The sequence below is a fragment of the Lutjanus erythropterus genome, chromosome 5 (assembly GCF_056507025.1).
Source record: "Lutjanus erythropterus isolate fLutEry1 chromosome 5, fLutEry1.hap2, whole genome shotgun sequence".
Lineage (NCBI taxonomy): Eukaryota > Metazoa > Chordata > Actinopteri > Lutjaniformes > Lutjanidae > Lutjanus > Lutjanus erythropterus.
In genome coordinates, this window is record NC_139321.1 from 26,823,233 (window position 1) to 26,843,861 (window position 20,629).

Below are 20,629 nucleotides of genomic sequence, written 5' to 3' on the forward strand. Positions count from 1 at the left end.
TTCAACTGTCAAAAAGGACCACCAGATGAGGTTTTGACCTAATTTTATGTAAAAAAAAAAAAACAAAACACTTCTCTTCTGCAGGGAGAAACAATGGCAACTATTGATTTTGACATTGATTTTACTCACAAGCAGGCAAGCAGTTCTCAATTTGAATACTTTATTTGTGATATGGCTGCAAGGGAGGATTATTTTCATTATTGATTAATCTTCTGAATATTTACATGATTAATTGATCTCTCGTTTGGTGTATAAAATGCCATATAATTATGAAAAACGCTCTTCACAATTTCCCAGAGCCAAAAGTGACGTCTTCAGATTGCTTCTTTGGTCCAACCAACAGTCCAAAACCCAAAGACTCTTCATTTATTACAACAGACAAAGAAAAACAGCAAATCCTCACATTTAAGAACCTGGGAAGAAGCAAATATTTGGCAATTTTGCTTAAAAAAATGACTGAAATTATTTATTGATTATCAGCATAGTTGATGATTATTTTTCTTTTGATCAATTAATCTTTGCAGCTCTTATTTGTGATCATCGAATAATTAGAAATCAGTGGTAGAAAACTGAAATTACAAACACTTGACCAACCTGCTGCACTCTTATCTTATTGTATAAGATCATGAAATTATGTTAAAAAACATGAATGTTTGACAGTTTTCAATACACCAATAATGTTAATAGAACACTTCTCTCACAGGATACATTTAAAAGTATATAAATCCAATTAAGTACCAATGCAAATATGTTCCCGTGCATGGCATATAGAGCAGAAAAATCTAAATACTGTCCCCCAGTCCTGTGTTGGGCAAAGTTAAACGTGTCTGTTGCTTCAATGTCAATTCTCCCTTGGTGTTGATCTTGAATAATTCTCTCTTTGATAGTGATATCCACCATACACTCTGCCATCTGTAGTAGAAAGTCCTTCAACACGATTTTCTCACTTCTTAACTGTTATTTTAATCCCTGCATCCCCACAGTTACAGGTACACCAGTGTGCAATGTTCATTTTAACGTTGGAACCATCGTCACACATTGTTTGACGCAGTTATTTTCGATGCTTGTACATACTGAGTGATTATTTTGGGCCCTTTTGAGCCCTTGTCATGCGTTTCTGGGGGTTGTGTGTGTGTGTGTGTGTGAGATAATATTTTCAACCATACTACTCTTTTCCCTGTACTGTGACCTTGGTGGCACCTTGTACCTCAGCTAGCCTATCTTAAGTCCAAGTCTTGATAATCTTTTGATGAGAAATATCACTGAAGAGTTGATAACTTTGGGACAAGGGCCTTGGGATTTACAGCAGTAACCATGTTTTAGCTGATGGCTTTCATTGAGATGGATTTCTTTCTTGAATCTGTGCTGAGATTTTGTTTTCATATAACATCTCTGATGCTTTCCAGGTTATATTCAATTAGAGAAGATTATCTTAATGTTTCGAATGTAGATTTATACTATATCAATAATAGCCAAGTGTATGTTGGCTTGTTTCTTTTTTTAAAATTCACTTTTGATACTGTGAAAAATCTTTCGTTCAGAAAGATTAAAAACAATACAGTTTTGACAAAAATAAAGTGTGGTGTTTGCTTTCTACACTTCTCTTTTTGGTTTCGTTTCCATGATAATATCCTTGTACGATCTGCCTCTCCAGCACCAGACTTTCAAATGTTTGGACGCAGCGCCTCGATGAGGTTTGACCCTTCCAGCGCTCCGTACAGCACTAAAGCTTCCTGTGTTGTGTAAACATGTGGAGTAGCTGTATTTATTGAGCTCTGCCGAATATTTGGTCAGTAAATCTGTGGCTTCGATACATAGAGAAAGTCGCTGCATTCATTACATAAAATGGAGACGGAAAATCGACCCAAAAAGGTAAGTTTAAGCGTCGTTCACATTATGAGGAGGCTGCAGTAGCTAACGCTAGCTAAAGTTAGCCAGCTAGTCAAGCATTAGCGTTAGCAGTGTCCTTTATCTGGCTTAACGTCACGCTACGTTGTCTATTTTGCAGTCAAGTATTGAAACAGGCCGATAAATAACGTTGAACTAACATGTCTGAATAATATTTCAGTAAGAACTGTTTGGTAACGTTAAAGCTAATGTTAGACGATCAATTAGCCTAAACGCAGAGCTACAGTATCAACCGTCACTACGTATTTGTTACGTTTATGATAACACAAAAGTCACCTCAGGATATAGCCAATAACCTGAATTTGTATCATTTAACAAAATATAAGAGTGCTTGAGTGACTTTTAAGTTTACAAACAACATTCTAACGTTGAAATTAATATTGATGTGGACCTCAAAATGTTTTCGGTGTTTGGTCAATATAAAGTTATGAGACTTGCGCCAATTTACGTTTTTACGAAAAACCTAACAAGGCTAACTCTTTTGAAAACAGTTTGTACAATAACTGTTGCTAACAAGGTGTTTATGGAAGGAAACCAGAGCAGCAGAAGTAATGGCGAATAAAATAATACTAGAGGTATTCCCAATAATAAGAAATATGAATATATTCTGCAGAATAAGTAATATAAAAAAGTCTTTAAAAAAATTGTACATTTAGTGTAAAAGACGCAGGTGAAATTAATGATGCACAATATGGATTTTTGACAGCCAGTATGATAACCAAACATTACCTGCTTTTCATGGTAGCTACTAATAAAATAACCGATAATTTAATGTTTTGTGTTTTATAAAGAATGCCATGTAATGATAAGAAAAAAAATTTTCTTGTACGCACTTGTGATGAAAGGCTAAGATGTTGTTAGCAGAGATGGATGATCTAATATGCCGTAGCACTGGCGGAACCAAATCTAAGCGACATCATTACTAGTACAAGTGCAATATTTATCCACTGTCATTTAATTAATTAAATGATTTAAATTTCCCATTACATATATTGTGTATCTGTAAGTTACATGATAAAACTTTAGGTTTTGTATAAGCGGGTCACGACATGGCGTAACGACTAGTCCAGCCAGTCCTTGTAAAAGTTTAATACTGAGTAACAGGAATTTTAAAAGTGAAGCTATGTATTGTGCCCATTGCCAAGGCTTTGATGAAAGCAAGCCTAGGATGACATCTGACCGAAGTAAAAATGGCAGAAGGGTGTAACGCTTTGGCTAACTGAAATGTATGCAATTTTACAGCCCCTTGTAGATGTGTATAAATATAACAGCTGATATATGCTAAAACTGTTTTTGTTTTAACATGTAATATATCTGTATCAAAATCGTAATACTACAATGTGTGTGCAAACCTGTATCCATGTTCGGGCATGCTATGATATGGCTCTGGCAAATACATATCAATCACATCCTATAGATATCATTCTCCAGCACCACTGCACATTTGATCTGCATCCTGAAAATAACTGCTGCAACAGAGTCTAATTTTGTGCAAGCTGCCTTTTTTTCATAATGGTCACACTGTAGGGTTGAGCCATTTTTGTAATGGCAGGCTGTGGATGTGCTTGAAGGTCATTCTGGCTGACTGTGGAGGTCTAACCTCTCTTTAGAGGAGAAAACAAAAGGCAACACTACTGATAATGGTCATGTTTGTACACAGAGATCCCATGGGGAGGATGACAAGTCTGGCTCGGAAGGATTGGAGGAGGATGATTATGTTCCGTATGTTCCAGTCAAAATAAGAAAACAACAAATGGTAAGTCATTGTATACTGTCCTATTTGATGTTTTTGAAGAGAGTGAGGAGGCACCAGTCCGAACGATGCATCCAGTGATGCCTAGATGTGACATTTCTACCGTGAATAATAATTTCTTTTTCAATGTCACAGCTATGCTTGGCCTCATGTTACCATACACAAAAATGATCCCAATAAGTTCAACTGAGTAAAATATACTCTATCTAAGTTTTAAATGGATTTTCTAATGAAATGTAACATCATTGTTAGAGTTGTAAAATCATGAAAATTGCCTTTCGATTTTTCCAAATATCATATGTCCAATTACCACATAGCCAAATTTAACGCCCTTTTTTAAAACGCATCTCACAGCTTCAGAAGATGCTACGTCTCAGAGGAAAGGCAGTGGACGAGGAGCAGAAGGACAGTGGGGAGGAGCAGAGGGATGAGGATGAGGGTCTCGGTCCTCGCTCCAATGTCAGTCTACTCGACCAGCATCAGCACCTCAAGGAAAAAGCAGAAGGTATCTGGTTCAAGCGTGACCCAAAATTAATAAATAAACAAATACTTGTTGCCAATGAATGTTTTTCACACTACAACTTACTTAACATATTGTTATCATTCTGCTCATAAGATATAACCATAATATTTCTGTGATATCTCACCTGGTTCATGTTTTTGTATATTCAGCTCGTAAGGAGTCTGCCAAGGAGAAGCAGCTAAAAGAGGAAGAGAAGATTCTGGAGAGTGTTGCAGAGGGCAGAGGTAAAATCATAATGCTGTTAAGCCATGCTGAATTATTAGCCAAATACACTGTGATACACTTATAGATGTTAAGACAGTTGATTAATTAATTCTGTCTCTCCTCTGTCAGCTCTGATGTCTGTGAAGGAAATGGCCAAAGGTATCATATATGATGATCCCATAAAAACAAGGTAAATTCTTGATCAGATAATTCAATAAAGTAACATTGTTGGTGGAGGTTTTTGTACTTGTCATTTAACCTGGATGTTCTTTATAGCTGGAATGCACCACGCTACATCCTGAATATGCCAGATACCCGACATGAGCGTGTCAGGAAGAAGTTTCATATCCTGGTTGATGGAGACGGCATCCCTCCTCCAATCAAAAGCTTCAGGGAGATGAAGTTTCCTCCAGGTTACGACACAATCCCATTGACACACATGAAAAACTCAATGGGCCTCATGCAAGAACATCATCTTATTTTTATCTTCACATTCTCTTCTTTTTTTGTATGGTGGGCTCTTTTGAGCGTGTCACATCAGATTCAGAAAACACTTCAGCTTCAAGTAACTGTGTAAATGGTTTGCCTCTGCATATCTGGGCACACATTCATCAGAATTGTAAATTAACATAATTATCTCCCCGATAATGCCGTATAAGTCTACATATCACCCCAAATCAGGAGGTGTTTATTCATTAAAATGGCATCCAACAGTAAAAAAAAACATAAGATTGAGGACCTGTGGTCAGAGATCCATAAAAGAAAGTCTATCATTTTTAACAATGTTAGCAGTGGAATTAAGGGACCTGCTAAAGCCAAGGAATGGGAGAAAATAACAAGTGATTTGAATGCCTTGTTATGTGAGAGATTAATTGCTATGAAAATGGCTTCACAAAAACAAAACAAAAAAATGTTTTGGCACAGCAAGGTGATTGATGACTGCAGCAGGAGGAGGGGGGTCCAGTTCTATTACGGAGATGACGAAGAAATACTACAGGTCTGGACTAGGGATGTTAATGATTATTAATCAATTAATCATCATGAAAAATGGAACTGATTAAAAATGTGTTAATTAATAATGTATGTTACCGTTTCTCTAGATCTCACAGGTTTTTAGAGTAGTTCTTGTGTGAGGCCCATTGTCTGTCTGTCTGTACAAGGCCTTTAGTGGTCCAACGTGATTAACGGCTGACATCAGATCTGTTTGTTTTTGCAGCAATTCTAAAAGGTCTGAAAAAGAAGGGCATTGTGCATCCCACACCAATTCAAATTCAAGGAATCCCTACAGTGTAAGTGCAGTAAATGGACATACAAACAGACTGTAAAATATGTGATGTATCTTAAATATATGTAGCCTGCTGATGAATTTATGGTGTTTGTTTGTAGTCTGTCAGGTCGAGACATGATTGGCATCGCTTTCACTGGATCTGGAAAGACTTTGGTCTTCACTCTGCCCATCATCATGTTTTCCCTGGAGCAAGAGAAGAGGCTGCCTTTCTTTAAGAGAGAGGGACCGTATGGACTTATCATCTGTCCCTCAGTAAGACACACAAGACAAATCTATTACAGCAATGACACAGCTTAGAGTACTATGTAAAGTCTGACTTGTGCTTTCAAAAAATATAGTGTTAGGATTCTAACAGGGGGCTTCTCGGAGCATCAGGCTGCATTCAAGTTTAATTAAATTTGTACAAACTGCAAATCCCTCCAAAGGCACAAATAATTATGCAGCATCTCTTACTGTTACTGCACTTCAGACAGATGGCGTTTGCTGTGAGCAACCTTGCTTTTTCTGCAACTAAGCATATCTTATTTTAATACCTCTCCCTTCTTTACTCCAGAGAGAGCTGGCAAGGCAGACTCACGGCATCATCGAGTATTACTGCAAGCTGCTGGAGGAGGAGGGAACTCCTCAGCTGCGCTCTGCCCTCTGCATCGGAGGAATGTCTGTCAAGGAGCAGATGGAGGTAGTAAAACAGTAAGTAAGAGTGAAGAAAAAACTATCTGTATCTTTTATCCAGAATTTAAGCTAAAATGAATTATTCAGCGATGTTAAATCATTCAGAGGGAAACAAAATAGGCAAATGTTAAAAGTTGCAGACAGAATGCATCAGAGAAAACAGGCATTGTACAAAACATTTTAACATTTTAACACCTCTGGACCTTGGCATCAATAATGTATTTTAAAAATGCAAGCAGTAAATACTTTTTTGATTTTGATTTTCATCTGAATCTCCCCTTCATTATAGTGGTGTCCACATGATGGTGGCTACCCCTGGTAGACTGATGGACTTGCTGCAGAAGAAGATGGTGAGTCTGGACATCTGCCGCTACCTGGCTCTGGATGAGGCTGATAGGATGATTGACATGGGCTTTGAAGAAGACATCAGAACCATCTTCTCCTATTTCAAGGTGAGGTTCTCCTCTGCATTAGTGACTGCCAAGTTCCAGTTGCATATAATCAATGCAGTAGATTTTTTTCCCCTTCTATTTTTCTGTCCCAGTCCTTACAGCTCTAGCCAGATAGCTAGTTTTACAAACAGTACTCACAAAATGTAACATCAAAACTGAAATGATCTTACTAAAAATCTCCACCTGCTTTCTTTTAACCGGTTAAAACTTATTATAAATGTGAAAATGTAAACTCAGGTTCAATTCATCTGATTTCAAGGAGAATCTGTCCCAGGGCAGGGATTAAAAAGTCTTAAACTTCACATGTTCAAACATGCAAAAAAAAAAAAAACTCAGGTTTTCCAAAGCCTGTCTGGCAAGGCCCACAAAGATAATATTTGTCATATGTAGAGCCTGAGCAATATATCAGTTGCCAATATTATTGGCCTGATATTGGCCTATCACAGCTATATCAGTCTGCATCAGTATCAGCATATATATTTTGCGATATGCACCAATATTTTAGTTTTTCTAAACAGAACATAAGGCAGATTGTTTTTATTTGTTAGCTGTATGGGAAGTATTTTATCTATAGTTGATTCATTTTCTTAATTCAGATTTAATATATACATGTTTTATTATTCTAAAAATATACTGGTGATATTTTACTGTTTCACTGCCTGATACCGTTATAGACAATAAAGTAAATATCCTGCCTCCATCACGTCTTTGCCCAGAGTGTTAACCACTTTTGACAAATCATTGCAAAAAATGTTTGCTTACGTATAAACTCTATATTCCATATATTCTGTATAAAGAGTATTGGGCAAAAAAATGATTTCAACATTGTGTTTTACATGGTCTATATGTTTCAAGCATGGCAGGGTGGTGCAGTGGTTAGCACTGCTGCCTCACAGCAAGAAGGTCCTGAGTTCTAATCCCCCAGCTGGCTGGGGCAGGAGTTTCTGTGTGGAGTTTGCATGTTCTCCCCGTGTCTGCGTGGGTTCTCTCCAGGTTCTCCGGCTTCCTCCCACAGTCCAAAGACATGCATGCTAGGTTAATTGGTGACTCTAAATTGCCTGTAGGTGTGAATGTGAGTGTCTGTGTCTATGTGTCAGCCCTGTGATGAACTGGTGACTTGTCCAGGGTGAACCCCGCCTCTCGCCCAATGTCAGCTGGGATAGGCTCCAGCCCCCCGCGACCCTTTAGGAATAAGTGGTTACAGAAAATGAATGAATGTATGTTTCAAGTGGCAACAGCTTTTGTTATCATCCAAGCGCTCCACATAATTGGCTGGTTAGTTCACCTTACAGCTGCTGGGCTTCAGTCAGTTGAAACTGGATTTCTTTTTCTAGAAATCTGTAAGATAAAGAAAATTGATCCTGGGAGACCCCAGAAGGCTACCAGACACCTAAAATTGGTTGTTTCCCCCTTTAGGGACAAAGACAAACCCTGCTCTTCAGTGCCACCATGCCCAAGAAAATCCAGAACTTTGCCAAGAGTGCACTGGTTAAACCTATCACTATCAACGTGGGCAGGGCCGGCGCTGCCAGCTTGGATGTCATCCAGGTACGTTCATTTTCCCCCGAAAGAACAGTTTTCTGTCTTAATTAGGGGAATTCATTGCATTCACTTTACAAACCCACTGATGTGAACATTATGTGATGCAAATAATACATATCTCATGTGTCTGTGTTTGTGCAGGAAGTGGAATATGTCAAAGAGGAGGCCAAGATGGTGTACCTGCTCGAGTGTCTCCAGAAAACACCACCTCCTGTCAGTATTTGTACATATTATGTCATTGACGTGAAAAAAACAAAACTCAAACATGTCAAATGTTACAAAATATTGTGTGTTCATATTGACAGGTGCTGATATTTGCTGAGAAGAAGGCTGATGTAGATGCCATCCATGAATATCTTCTGCTAAAAGGAGTGGAGGCAGTGGCCATTCATGGAGGAAAAGGTACACAGTCATTAAAACACACAGCAGCCGTTAAAAGCATAGTTAAAATGTCTGCAGAGGATTACTGTATTTGTAGGAATGTCCAGCCCATCATCAAGTTCAGCTCAGAGCACTGATCATTAGCTGCATTTCCACTATATGGTACGTCTCAACTCAACTCTCGTCTGCTTGCTTTTGGTACTTTACTTCATGTAGTACTAAAGTCAAAAAAGTCTCCTTCAGTTTTACACAGTCATCACTGAGGGCATACTCACCTCAACCGTAACAGTTCTTGTATGGCAGCACGGACAGTCACTTATGCAAAAAACTGTGGTGTTTGTGTATGTCCCTGACGTTGTATTGAGCTCAACCACACTGCTGTAATGAAAGCAGCTTCTGCTGACCTTGGTTGTGTAGTCATAACTAAACAATTGATTGACACAAAAGGAGTTTTGCTGCTCTTCTAACAGAAGCCATGAAGGATGGTGTTCTTGATCTGTGTGCATTTCCTCGATAGGCCACAGTGGTTTTGTGGTCTGCCATTATTGAGTGAATACACAAATGTGGTTGCTATTGATGGTAGCTTTACTATTTAAAAATGCCAGATTGGTGCAAGGTTTCACACATCGTGTGACCAATCCAGGTACTGTCTGTTGCGGAAAACAACAAAAAAACAAGTTTCAGTTTAGGGTGTTCGTCAAGGGGCAAGATTTAAGGAGTCGTGATATATTACAATACAAATACAGCACTTTGTGAAGTTAATTGACTGACAGTCAGGTAGACATCCCAATTAACATAAACATAGAATTCTCAATAAACATATGCATCAGTGACTCCTAATGCTTGTGGTTTTGATCAAATGGACAAAGACTAAAACTAGACATTTCCTGTATATTATTATTTCAGTTAGATTTGTAAATATGCAGTATTGTTTCAGTTTTTTTTTTTTCTTAGGTCTAGTTCTAATTTTTATATCACTAAACTAAAGTTTAGTTTTAGTTAACTATAATAACATTCATCAAGATGAGTTCTACCGTGCAATGGAAACGCTTTTGTACTCTTTCAGCTTTCTTGTGGTTGCTCATTATCTCCACCAGGTGGTACCCTGTTTGCAAGTGTCACCATTTCTGCTTCACAGTTTGCACAACATTTCCAAGGAAGAGACAAGTACCACTGACACTTATGTAATGTTTCCATTTGTCATTGTCTTGCAAAACACTGATTCTGTAATAATTTGTTGTTTGTTTTCCAGATCAGGAGGAAAGAACAAAAGCTATAGAGGCGTTTAAAGAAGGAAAGAAAGATGTCTTGGTAGCCACAGACGTTGCCTCCAAGGGTCTGGATTTCCCAGCTATACAGCATGTAGTGAATTATGACATGCCTGAGGAGATAGAAAACTATGGTAAGAGGATATAAATATACAGTATGTGGCCTGGCCTTCTTAAAATTGGTCATCGGTTCTCCCTAAATATGAAATTGTCTTGTTTCAGTCCATAGAATTGGAAGAACCGGTCGATCAGGCAAGACCGGTATTGCCACTACATTCATCAATAAAGGCTGTGGTAAGAAAAACTACCAATCAAGTATATTAATACATTTTTGCACAGAGGTAGTGATTTTCAGAATATTTTCAATGTATTACAGGGAATTTGGTTAGCTTAATCCAGTATTATTGGGACAGGTCACTCTAAAATCAAAAAAATACTTATTTTTCTTCTGGCCTTTAGTGCTATTTATCGCTCTGGATAGTTTTAGTTGCTGAGTTTTAGAGATATCTGCCTTTCTTTAATAGGATGAACAACATACTTCATGAAAGACTACTTTATTTCTATAGAAAGAGAGCAGTTCCTACATTAAACTGCTCACAACAAGGTCTGGTTTATTTTCAGTAACTAGTTCATGATTTCTGCAATGAGGCAGTACTGTTGAATTTTTCACATGTATTTTCGTACAAACTGAGTGTCATCTAGTTCCATTTTCCTTGAGAGAAAACAGACTTCTCTATGGCTGATGTCTACAAAACTCTGCAACCCACACCAAAATAATCTAGACAGATACTCAGCTATACAGGCCGGAAGAAAAATATGTATTTTTGATTTTGTGGTGAACTTTCCCTTTCAATGACAATAAGTTAACAATTGGTGCATATCTTTCTCTGTAGATGAGTCAGTACTGATGGACCTTAAAGCCCTGCTAGTTGAAGCCAAGCAGAAGGTTCCTCCCGTCCTCCAGGTGCTCCAGACAGGAGACGAGACCATGCTGGACATTGGAGGTGAGACATTCACCTCACCTTTTTTTCTATGCCTATGTACTCTTAGTTATAAGTCGCTCTATAATAACTTTGTGTTTGCTTTTAAAAATCCTTTAACCTGATGTGATCATTTCAGAGTCAGAGAAACAGGGAATGGAGACCCTTTCTAACATGCATGATTGTTGTGTTTTCACAGGAGAGAGGGGCTGCACATTCTGTGGTGGTCTGGGTCATCGTATCACAGACTGTCCAAAGTTGGAGGCCATGCAGACGAAGCAGGTCACCAACATCGGGCGCAAAGACTACCTGGCTCATAGTTCAATGGACTTCTAAGAGATTTTCATCAGAGGGAAGATTCTCCAACGCTAAACGGAACTGAGACATTTCTCAGGAAACTGTCCACGTGTCGTGTCACTGAACAAAGGAAGTGTTTTTATCAACACCTTACATTTTCTGTATGACTAAATATTTGGGGTTTTTGTGTTAGCTTTTTTGCTCAAAACCTCATGCTTCTGTACGTGTAACCTTTGTAATATACATTTTTGATACCCTTAATTGTAAATAAAACTGCTCTATCTGTTCAGATCTTTTATGCTCTTCCTAGCGAAGTCAGAAGGTGTGGTGCCAGTTTTGTAGGGTGAGGAAGTTGCTAAAACAAGCAGAATAATGCAAAGGGAAGTTTGACTCAAAAAAAAATAACAGCAGCACACAGTGTGTGTGTCCTTTCTTTTGCAACAGTGAAGTTGCAGATCAAAGATAACTTGACTTTTAACCTCATGAGAATCTCACCTCAGAATGAAAACTGCTGCTGACGTAAAGGAAACAATTAGTTTCATAGCTTTGAAAATCTAAGTTTAACCTCCAGTGTAGTTACAGCTTGACCACAGAGCAACAAGGCATACTAGAGTGAAGAATTTACAGACTAAGCTCACTAACATGGATGTCATCTACAAGGAAGGGATGCTGTACCTTCAGGGGGTCAAGTTTGGAATAGTAAGTCTTGTAGAAATTTTTATAAATTCAGCATACCTGTGAAAAAGTGAATCTTGCTGCTCATTTCATTTTCAGTCAGTATGGTAACTCAACAATGCATTGATCAGAGTTAGTTAAGAAAAGGATCAGTTGGTGTTGTAAATGAGCATAAGTGCATGCAAAGATAGATTAATTACTTATAGAAGCTTAAGTAAACAATGCATTTTGGTGCACGGTGCACGACCAAATGTCTGAGCATGTAGTAAAAACTGATGCAAATGTTTGGTCCAGTAATAGTTGTCAAACAAAGCTGCATTTTTGTCAAAGTTGTAAGTCAAAACAGAATTTAATATTCATTGAGTCTATGTTTCTCAATATTTGTCATGGCTGTCACCACTGCACTCTGGCATAGATTGAACAAGTTTGCAGAGTGTGAGAAACTGCATTATTCAAGAGCGTAAGCTTCTATTTTCAAATGTCCCGAAGACATGCAGTGGGGTCGGGTACTCTGCAAAATAATAAGCGATCCTTAAACTTCCTTGGACTTGAATTGGCCATGCACTGCATGAATACATGTTTAGGGTTAAATTTAATGCTTATTTTCCACACCATTTGACGTCATAAATATCATACTGGGTGGTGCTGTTGTTCTGGTCAACGTGGAAATGATTCTGTTTGACCACATCTTAAAGAAGCAACACATGGCTGCATATATATTTCAGCTTCACAAAATGTTGTGCTACTTATTCCAGTGTACCCCACTGCAGCTGTAAATTCAGACTGAATCATGACTACAATGATGAATATCTGGTATTGATTCTACATATTATCTACTACTAACTGATAATAACAGACTGGTTCCATACTTAACCATACTTAATACTTAAAACTGAGTTTCTAGCTTGTATTTTAAGATGCTTTTATGATTCACAAAGATCTTAAAATGCTGGTCCTCAAGGATGCGGAGACCCACAGTGTGACTAATCCTATTTTGGATCAATATGACTTCATTTGTGAAAATCCCCTTAGTGGGATTTGTTTTGCCCACTGTGTCACAGACTGTAAATTTAGCTGGAAAACAATGTGGCCCTGAATGGCCTTTCACAGGAATGCCTTTTGCAAAATTTAAGCAATAGCAGTGTAACTGTCATGCACAAAGGACCACAATATTTGTTATCAAGAAGACAACAAAACCACAGTATTAAGTAATCAGATCAATGAACACTGTGTATGGCACATTTCAAACAAAGATGATCACATTGTGCTTCGTAAGAAAAAACTGTAGCTGACAAAAATAAGTTAATGATCCTATATGTAAAAGCTTGTAAAAACAAAAATATATTAAATATAGTTTAAATGTACTCTTCATAAAACCAGTGTGTATACGCTTAGATGCTTTTAGACACCAGAGGTTGACACAGTGCAGTGTCACTGACATCATTCATGTCATCTGAAGACAACGAGAAGCATCAGTTTTTCCGAGATGTCTGGTGTGAGAAATGTTTTGACTTAAAATTACCCTCAGATTCTTAACCAGAGATGTGATATTAAAGGTTGAATATACTGGATTGTTTGTAAACACACCATTCTAATGTTTCCACTCCTCCCTGGCTCAATGACAGAGAGCTATAGAGTAAATAAAATGATGGTATGTTTTACTGGCGACATAGTGTCAGTCATTTTCAATTGAAGCTGGTGACATAAAGCCAGAAACTGATGTCCGACACCCATTACTGCAAGTTGGGCGTGAGGCGCTATAAATTTGAGTCATAGTTGTATCAACCAATCATATGTCTTTATTTCGCCTCTTCAGGATCCAGTCTCTTCCTGTGCTGTATAAACAATGGAAGAAAAGCTTATTCTAGCCATCAGCCAGTTTTCAGTTTTTTTGAATCTTTTTTTTACCGCGTCAACAAAAATGAAGCTTTGACGACACGTTCGCTGTCTACGCCCAAGCACCTACTGACGTCAACAAGCTCTAAGCAGCACTTCATTGGCAACTCATCGACAATGTAGCAGGTCATGTTTGGCCATTTTGTGGCTGTGTAGCTGGTGATGTGGATGTGCAGTGAGGGAGTAGTGTTACTGAGAAAAACAGCAGTGAATCAGAGAAATAAAACATTATTTCCTGATTGTGTCATAGCACGTACGTTAAATGCAAATAAACATGCCCAAACCTGCAGGATTTGTGTGAATACAGCTGAATCAAACATTCACCATGTGCTCTGTCCTCAGTCTTCTCTGCTTGTGTGTATCTGTGTGAATCTCTCTGCAGCTCTGACAGCCAGAGAGCAGAGGAGAGAGACAGAGACGGCAATGTAACCATTTGTTGTCAAGTTTTTTAAGAAAAAAATGTACAAAAATCCTGCATAGTATGCCTTTATGAGAATAAATAGACAGTACAACAGAATAAATAAGATTTTCCTAATAATCTCTGTTTTGTCTGTTAAATGTTCAAGTCTGAACCATCCAATCACTGTTTTTAAACAGTGTCAGCAGGACCCAAATCTTCATGTGAAGCAGAAATGTAGAGCGGGGAGTCATCTGCGTAACAACAGAAACAGATGGCATACTTGCTAATGATAATGTAAGATCTAAACCAATTAAGAACTGTGCCAGAGAACCCGCTTACTAACAATCACTTTTCCCATTTCTTCCTCTGTCATTTTCAACAGAGAACATGGCGGAAAGTATGGCTGGTGCTTTTCAAACCCAGCTCCACAGGGGTTGGGCGGTTGGAGCTCTACACTGTACTTGACAACAATGCTAATGTTAGTGAACAGAAGAGAGTCGGTCGGCAGAAAACACCAGAGAGAAAAGTGGTGCGTCTTAGCGATTGCCTCAGTGTCACCCCTGCTACAAAGGAGTCCTGCCCTTCTGGGTGCACAGCCTTCTACTTAAACACCACTCAGAGCCACTACACCCTGGCCTCCACAGCAAGCCAGGACTGGGTCAGTGCCCTCTGTCTCCTCGCCTTCCAGGTATCACACGTCTCGCCTTTTGACTTCAACTTTCCCCTTTTGTTTTTATACCAGCAGTCGTGTTATCATTTGGGAAAGGTGGGGAGAAACTGTACTGACAATCAGAGATAGATAGCACAATGAGGAAGTTCATACAGTATCTGTAACTTCTGTCACTTCACTTCTCTAATTCTTGTGCTTGCACAAGCTATGTCCTTTCTTGCATCTTGGCTCTTTAAAGTCATAAACCAACGATAAGAGGATAGTGTACACTCCATATAATGTTTGCAATGCCACTGTGTTTACAGAAGGATCCTGAAGAATCAGACAAAGGGGATTTCGAGAGAGGGAACAGCTTGACCATGGAGGACAATGACCTTTACTCATCTTGGAAAACCGGTAATGCTCGTCAATCTGCAGACGACAGCTGATCAGTCAACAAGCAATCAAAAATAATTTTCCGTTAGGTGACTGCCAACAAGGTAGTTCTTTTGGAAGAGTATCAGGGCCAGGCAAAAGGAAAAAATGTGAGGAGGAAGATGTTATTTAAATTTTCTAATTCAAGAATAAAGTCATAATATCAAGAACACAGTCAAACTTTTGGTATTAGTGCCAGGCAAGGAAAAACAAATCACAAGGTTTAAGTTTCTTTTTTGAATTTTCAGAATAAAGTCAAAATGTTGAGAATAAAGTTGAATACCATTTAGAGAATAAAGTCAAAACGGTATTTCAGCCCTATTCTAGATTATTTTACAGTAACAGAACAGCAACATTGCAGAAACAGAGTCACAATGAAGAAAGATTTAATGGTAATTGATATTTCTGCAGAGAAAATCCAAAATAAAGTCAGGAGTCATGCTTATAAAAGAACTGAGATAATATTACTTCTGGCATCCTGGGATATCAAGTTCAGTAGTATAAACAGAAATGCTTTATTCATCCTAACACTTGGGATAGGTTAAATGCAGAGCGTGAATTTCCTTACAGGCAACAGGATAACTTGACTTGTAAACATGTTTTGATGTATTTCAAGATATCGGTTTTTAGCCCTCTAGTAGTTCTGCAAAGTCTGTCTGTAATCCAGGTTAAAGGTCCTGAAAACGTTCTGGGAACATGATAGAAGGACCTACATAGAACCAAAAAAGAACTTAAGTAGGTTCCCTAAAGTTCTCTGTAATATCATTAAAGGTTTTGCACGTTTTGAACATAATATAGAGATGTAGTGGGAACCTCCTACAGTAATGGTCTCATAAATGTGGTTCTTGGAATGTCACGAATATTCCCCGAAAGTCCACCAAATAACATCTGGGAACATTACAAGGTGATGTCCTTTACCCAACATAGGATGTTCTCACAATGTTCTGGTAATATACAATGTCTAGCTGGGCCGTACCTCCAGATTCTATGATACGGGATCAGCCTCAAAGCTGTTGGCCCCACTTGTTCTCTAAATTTGCTGGCAAAAGGAGCAATTCTCCAGTCTCAGCTCAGCTTATACACAAGATGAGACTAAGGTGGGAACCACATGATACGAGAGCGTAAACTGAGGGTGGGTTCACACCAAGCTTGCTGGTCCAGTTGACCTGAACTCTGGAGCATTTATCCCTTGGTCGGTTTGTTTGGGTTGGTGTGAATATGAACTCTGGTCTGGACCAGAAAAATCACTCTCTTGTCCGATTGAAGGGGTGGCCTCAGATCGCTGTCCAGTGAACTCTGGTGTGGTCCATCCTCGTACTGGTTTCTTTCAAGAACCGGACCTTTAGGTGTGAACCCGTCTTAGTGCTGCGTGAGCAAAAGATGAACCCAGAAGCAATAGCCTTAGAGGGCTGTGTCTATACTTAGAGAATCCACTTTGCTATGGTTGAGCAAAAGTTCATTTCTGGATGGGAACCACAGGTCCAAGAAAGAAATCATTTTAACCTAAACCATGATCTTTCCCGAACTGTAACCAAGTGTTTTCTGTCCCTAAATCTAAGCAGATCCTAACCATGTGTGTTGTCACATTATAAAAGATCACTTGTTTGTAAAAGAAGAAGAAACATGTATAAATTGTGTCCCTAATCTAGAGTCTAGAGTCCCTAAAAAGAAGTCATACTGAGCAAGAAACATGAGCAGTCAGAGAGTTACGCATATTTTAAACAAACCTGGGGACAGGGAACCATTGCAAAGGGAAAATACAAAAATTATATATTCTATATATATATTTATATTTATATTTTATATATATTTTAATATTTCTTTTTGCAGAGCACAATTCGACAATTTGTCAGACTCTCTGAGGAACACTATTTCTCGCCCTCTCAAACTACGTTGTAATGATGCTGCAGCACTCTGATGCCAGCAGTTAGCCTATTGAGTACAGTGTTGTCATGACCAATAGAACAAATTAGACCCAAGTTGTAAGAAACCGGAATTATCCTCTAATATGGTTGTAAGAGTAAATTGGTGAATGTATTAAAATAAACAGAAAAAAAACAAGAAAAGGCAAGCAATGAGGTTTAGATGTCATAACATTGTAAATTCAGTGCATCAGCAGAACCTTGAATATGTTTGAGCAGTAGCTACAGCCACTAATTTATTCAAACATGAACGCCAGAATGTATTAGCGTCAGCAAGCTCTGGCTTAAACAAATTTATTTCTTTTTATTTCCTAATGGATTACACTTCTGCTGAAAAATCCAGGCAGCACAGTCACATGGAGAGATTAGTGGAATGCAAGCGATTTTAAATCAGCATTTTTCTGTATGAATGTATTTGCTGTACACTTATTCCCTTTGCTGATGTATTGCTGCTTAGACTTAATATAGAAAAACTAATACTTTCCTGTGTAGTTACGCTGCATTGACCTCGGTGTGCTGTGATGTTTTAAGAGGCAAATATTCTCCTGTCCTCTCGTGTTTAGATCGGAGCCTTCCTCCAAACCAGTTCCAAGTGACTGTCCAGAGCACAGAGGCATCCAGGAGGTGCCAGCTGACCGGAGAGTATCTGGTCTCCCCAGAGAAACAGGCTGTGAAACTGCTGGATATCAAAACTGGACACATCATCTATCACTGGCCTTACATGTTCTTACGCAAGTTTGGACAGGTTGAGGTAAGGTACTTCTGAATTCCCCCTCAGTTAGAAATGAAACAAATGTGAATTTTGCAACACTTAATTTGAAGGGGTGTGCATCAGTCATTACACTGTCATAGCCCTGTCATGACACCTATCATGAACATGAGGGAGTTTTTATGAACGCTGTAACTCATTCTGTCACTTATTTAAATTCAGTGCAAAGTTGAGTTTTGTTTACGCCAACTTGACATTAACCAAGCCATAAACATTCATAAAGTCTCCGTCGTATTCTTAAAGGGCAACATGTTCATTACAGTGTAATGACAGTCGTATGCACACCCTTTCAAAAAAAGTGTGACCCAGCTTACTGGCTAGATGAATATTTTTAGTTCGTGCTGCAGTTGTTAATGTTGAAGTTTGCATTATGTTAACTGCTCTCTAAAGCATACTAAAAAGCCCCACTCTAAAAGCCCAACAAACCACAAACTGTTAGGTGGCTTAATGTCAATAACATCAAAGGTGTCAAAGAATACACACATCTTAAATTAACTTAGCTAACATTAGCAAGCTAGTCACTACATTTTCACCTACAGACTACAGTTCAAATGAAGGTATAAATATTAAATAAAAAACAAATACTAGATTAAAAATATACTTGAATAAAGAGTAGAAGTACCATTTTTAAAAAGAACATGCAAAGTACCCATTCCTTAAAAAAAAAAAAAAAATTACTTGTAACCCCTTACTGCCCTACTGTACAGTACCATACAGATGAGAGCAGTATCAATCTTCTCTTTCAACTCTCAGCAGTAAAGTGAGTTTGCATATATTCCAAAAAGTCAAACTTTTGCATTAAGATGTTCATTGATGGATGATTGCAGGGTGGATTCAGCATTGAAGCAGGCCGTCGCTGTGAGTCAGGAGAAGGAGTGTTCATCTTCCTGTCCAGACATGGTCCGCAGATCTTCCAGACTATATCGGAGCAGTGCTCTGTGGACAAGAAGCCCTATGTCCAGCCGCCCAGTGTCCACAGAAGATCACTCATTGACCACTCGCCCGTTAACCTCCCAACCACGACGAACCAGCCCGCTACTCCTCCTGTCTACAATCCCGCTGATGTTTCTGCCGACGCAGAGGACGAATCTGACAACCATTACTCTACCATTAATGACATCTCTGTACATAAAGCAAGGCGGCTATCTCTCGCCACACCATATCTTTCTAACAGCAAGGAGGCTGTGGGAGAGGAATGTGAGGATGAGGAGGAACGCTGTCATTCCCTGGAGGCTGCAAACCTGGATAATCTCACAGAGGACAGCATTTATTCCAACGTAAAGAGAGCCACGCCTCCTATTATCAAAAAAGATCTGTTCAAACCTGTGATAGATGAGTCAGAATGTATCTATTCGATTGTGAAAATGGTTGATTCTCCCTTAAATCCCCAGCTGCAGCCCTCCTCGTCACCCCTCCCTCAGCCTGATCCCCAGCCTCTTCCCTGCACACTTCCACAATCTGTTCCCTTCGTCCTACCCAAGCCCCGATACCAGCGTCAGCCCCCTGTGAATAACTATATCCAGCCAGCGTACAATGCACAGCCAGTGGATGACATGAAAGAGATGGAGGAGGCCATGAGCTCCTCTGCCCGCACTCCCCTGACAGAGCCCCCTGGCACTTTTAAACACAGGCTGGCAGAAATCATTTCCAAAGACCTGGCAAAGTTCCAGCCACCTCTTCCCTCTGGAGCGGGCAGCCCCACATTTTCTCACTAGGCTATTAGTTAACAGACAGACTAGAAGGAGCAATTTTAACCATGATAGACTGTCATAAAGCATAATTAGTTTCTTTATTTCTTTCGAATGGCCTCTGCTGGGAACATAAGGCATCAAATCTTGGCTTGCAGATGTTTGTATGTGTTTCTGCAGCAGTGGGATGTAACTAAGTAAACTAAAAAAAAACCTCACAATGAACTTAATTAAATCACAGAAAGTATTTTCACATATTTAAATGACTTTCTTTCAGCAGCGCCTTTGTTGGTCCAAATTAATTTCCCTACTTGGGTTATTTATTTGGATTGGGACCGATTTTCAATAGTAAAACTACACTAGTAAATTAAATAAGTCAATAACCGGGGTCAATAACTTCAATTAACACAAGTAAATTAGGTTGGATGAACTGTATTGACCCTTCTTACGCCCCATCCCTTTTTGCTCTGTTCTCCAATAAGCAAACTTGGTATCTCGGTCAACTTTCTCCCTTTCCTGTAAAAGTGATACTTAAGGTCACATCTTACGCTAGCTAATGTTAGTGAAATGCAAGCTAACTATCTAGCTCATGACTGATGTAACTACTTGATTAGCTAGCTAGTTAGCTAGCTTTCTGCTAACATTAGAAGCATTAGATGTGGCTTTTACTGGTCCCCCAGCAACTTCTTTTAACCATCCTAAAAATGTGGTTTTCTTTACAGCCATAAGAATAACTGCGACATCATTTAGGTACAAAAAACAAGAAAAGGGGAAACTTGACATTAAAAGGTACATTTCTGTTCTTTCAAGCTTTTTACATGTAACATCACATGTTTCGCAATGCATAACAACATAAACTCATTTTCCAGTTTATTTTGTCCAACTAGCTAGCTAAATGATTTACTAAAGTACAGTTTTAAGGTATTT

The 20,629-nt window shown here is 38.8% G+C and overlaps 2 protein-coding genes across 2 annotated transcripts; both read left to right on the forward strand.

Moving 5' to 3' along the window:
* Positions 1 to 1,735: 1,735 nt before the first annotated feature.
* Positions 1,736 to 11,449, forward strand: ddx41 (DEAD (Asp-Glu-Ala-Asp) box polypeptide 41). Its single transcript, XM_084719447.1, has 17 exons — positions 1,736 to 1,872; positions 3,569 to 3,664; positions 4,016 to 4,166; positions 4,334 to 4,408; positions 4,518 to 4,578; positions 4,665 to 4,801; positions 5,605 to 5,677; positions 5,775 to 5,928; positions 6,230 to 6,366; positions 6,638 to 6,800; positions 8,217 to 8,348; positions 8,484 to 8,555; positions 8,648 to 8,744; positions 9,976 to 10,125; positions 10,214 to 10,285; positions 10,885 to 10,995; positions 11,171 to 11,449. Exons 1-17 carry the CDS (start codon positions 1,846 to 1,848, stop codon positions 11,305 to 11,307), a joined length of 1,845 nt encoding a protein of 614 aa, XP_084575573.1. The 5' UTR covers positions 1,736 to 1,845; the 3' UTR covers positions 11,308 to 11,449.
* A 20-nt stretch (positions 11,450 to 11,469) lies between these two features.
* Positions 11,470 to 20,422, forward strand: dok3 (docking protein 3). Its single transcript, XM_084719448.1, has 5 exons — positions 11,470 to 11,967; positions 14,622 to 14,927; positions 15,215 to 15,305; positions 17,809 to 17,996; positions 18,842 to 20,422. The coding sequence occupies exons 1-5, from the start codon at positions 11,911 to 11,913 to the stop codon at positions 19,727 to 19,729; spliced, it is 1,530 nt and encodes a 509-aa protein (XP_084575574.1). The 5' UTR covers positions 11,470 to 11,910; the 3' UTR covers positions 19,730 to 20,422.
* Positions 20,423 to 20,629: the final 207 nt, after the last annotated feature.

Excerpts from the sequence above, each read along its gene's own strand:
- ddx41 (XM_084719447.1), top strand. The coding sequence starts at position 1,846 with ATGGAGACGGAAAATCGACCCAAAAAG. Across the intron at positions 3,665-4,015 it reads AAATAAGAAAACAACAAATG|CTTCAGAAGATGCTACGTCT; the intron begins GTAAGTCATTGT and ends CGCATCTCACAG. Across the intron at positions 8,745-9,975 it reads GGCCATTCATGGAGGAAAAG|ATCAGGAGGAAAGAACAAAA; the intron begins GTACACAGTCAT and ends TTTGTTTTCCAG.
- dok3 (XM_084719448.1), top strand. The coding sequence starts at position 11,911 with ATGGATGTCATCTACAAGGAAGGGATGCTGTACCTTCAGGGGGTCAAG. Across the intron at positions 14,928-15,214 it reads TCTGTCTCCTCGCCTTCCAG|AAGGATCCTGAAGAATCAGA; the intron begins GTATCACACGTC and ends CTGTGTTTACAG. Across the intron at positions 17,997-18,841 it reads GCAAGTTTGGACAGGTTGAG|GGTGGATTCAGCATTGAAGC; the intron begins GTAAGGTACTTC and ends GGATGATTGCAG.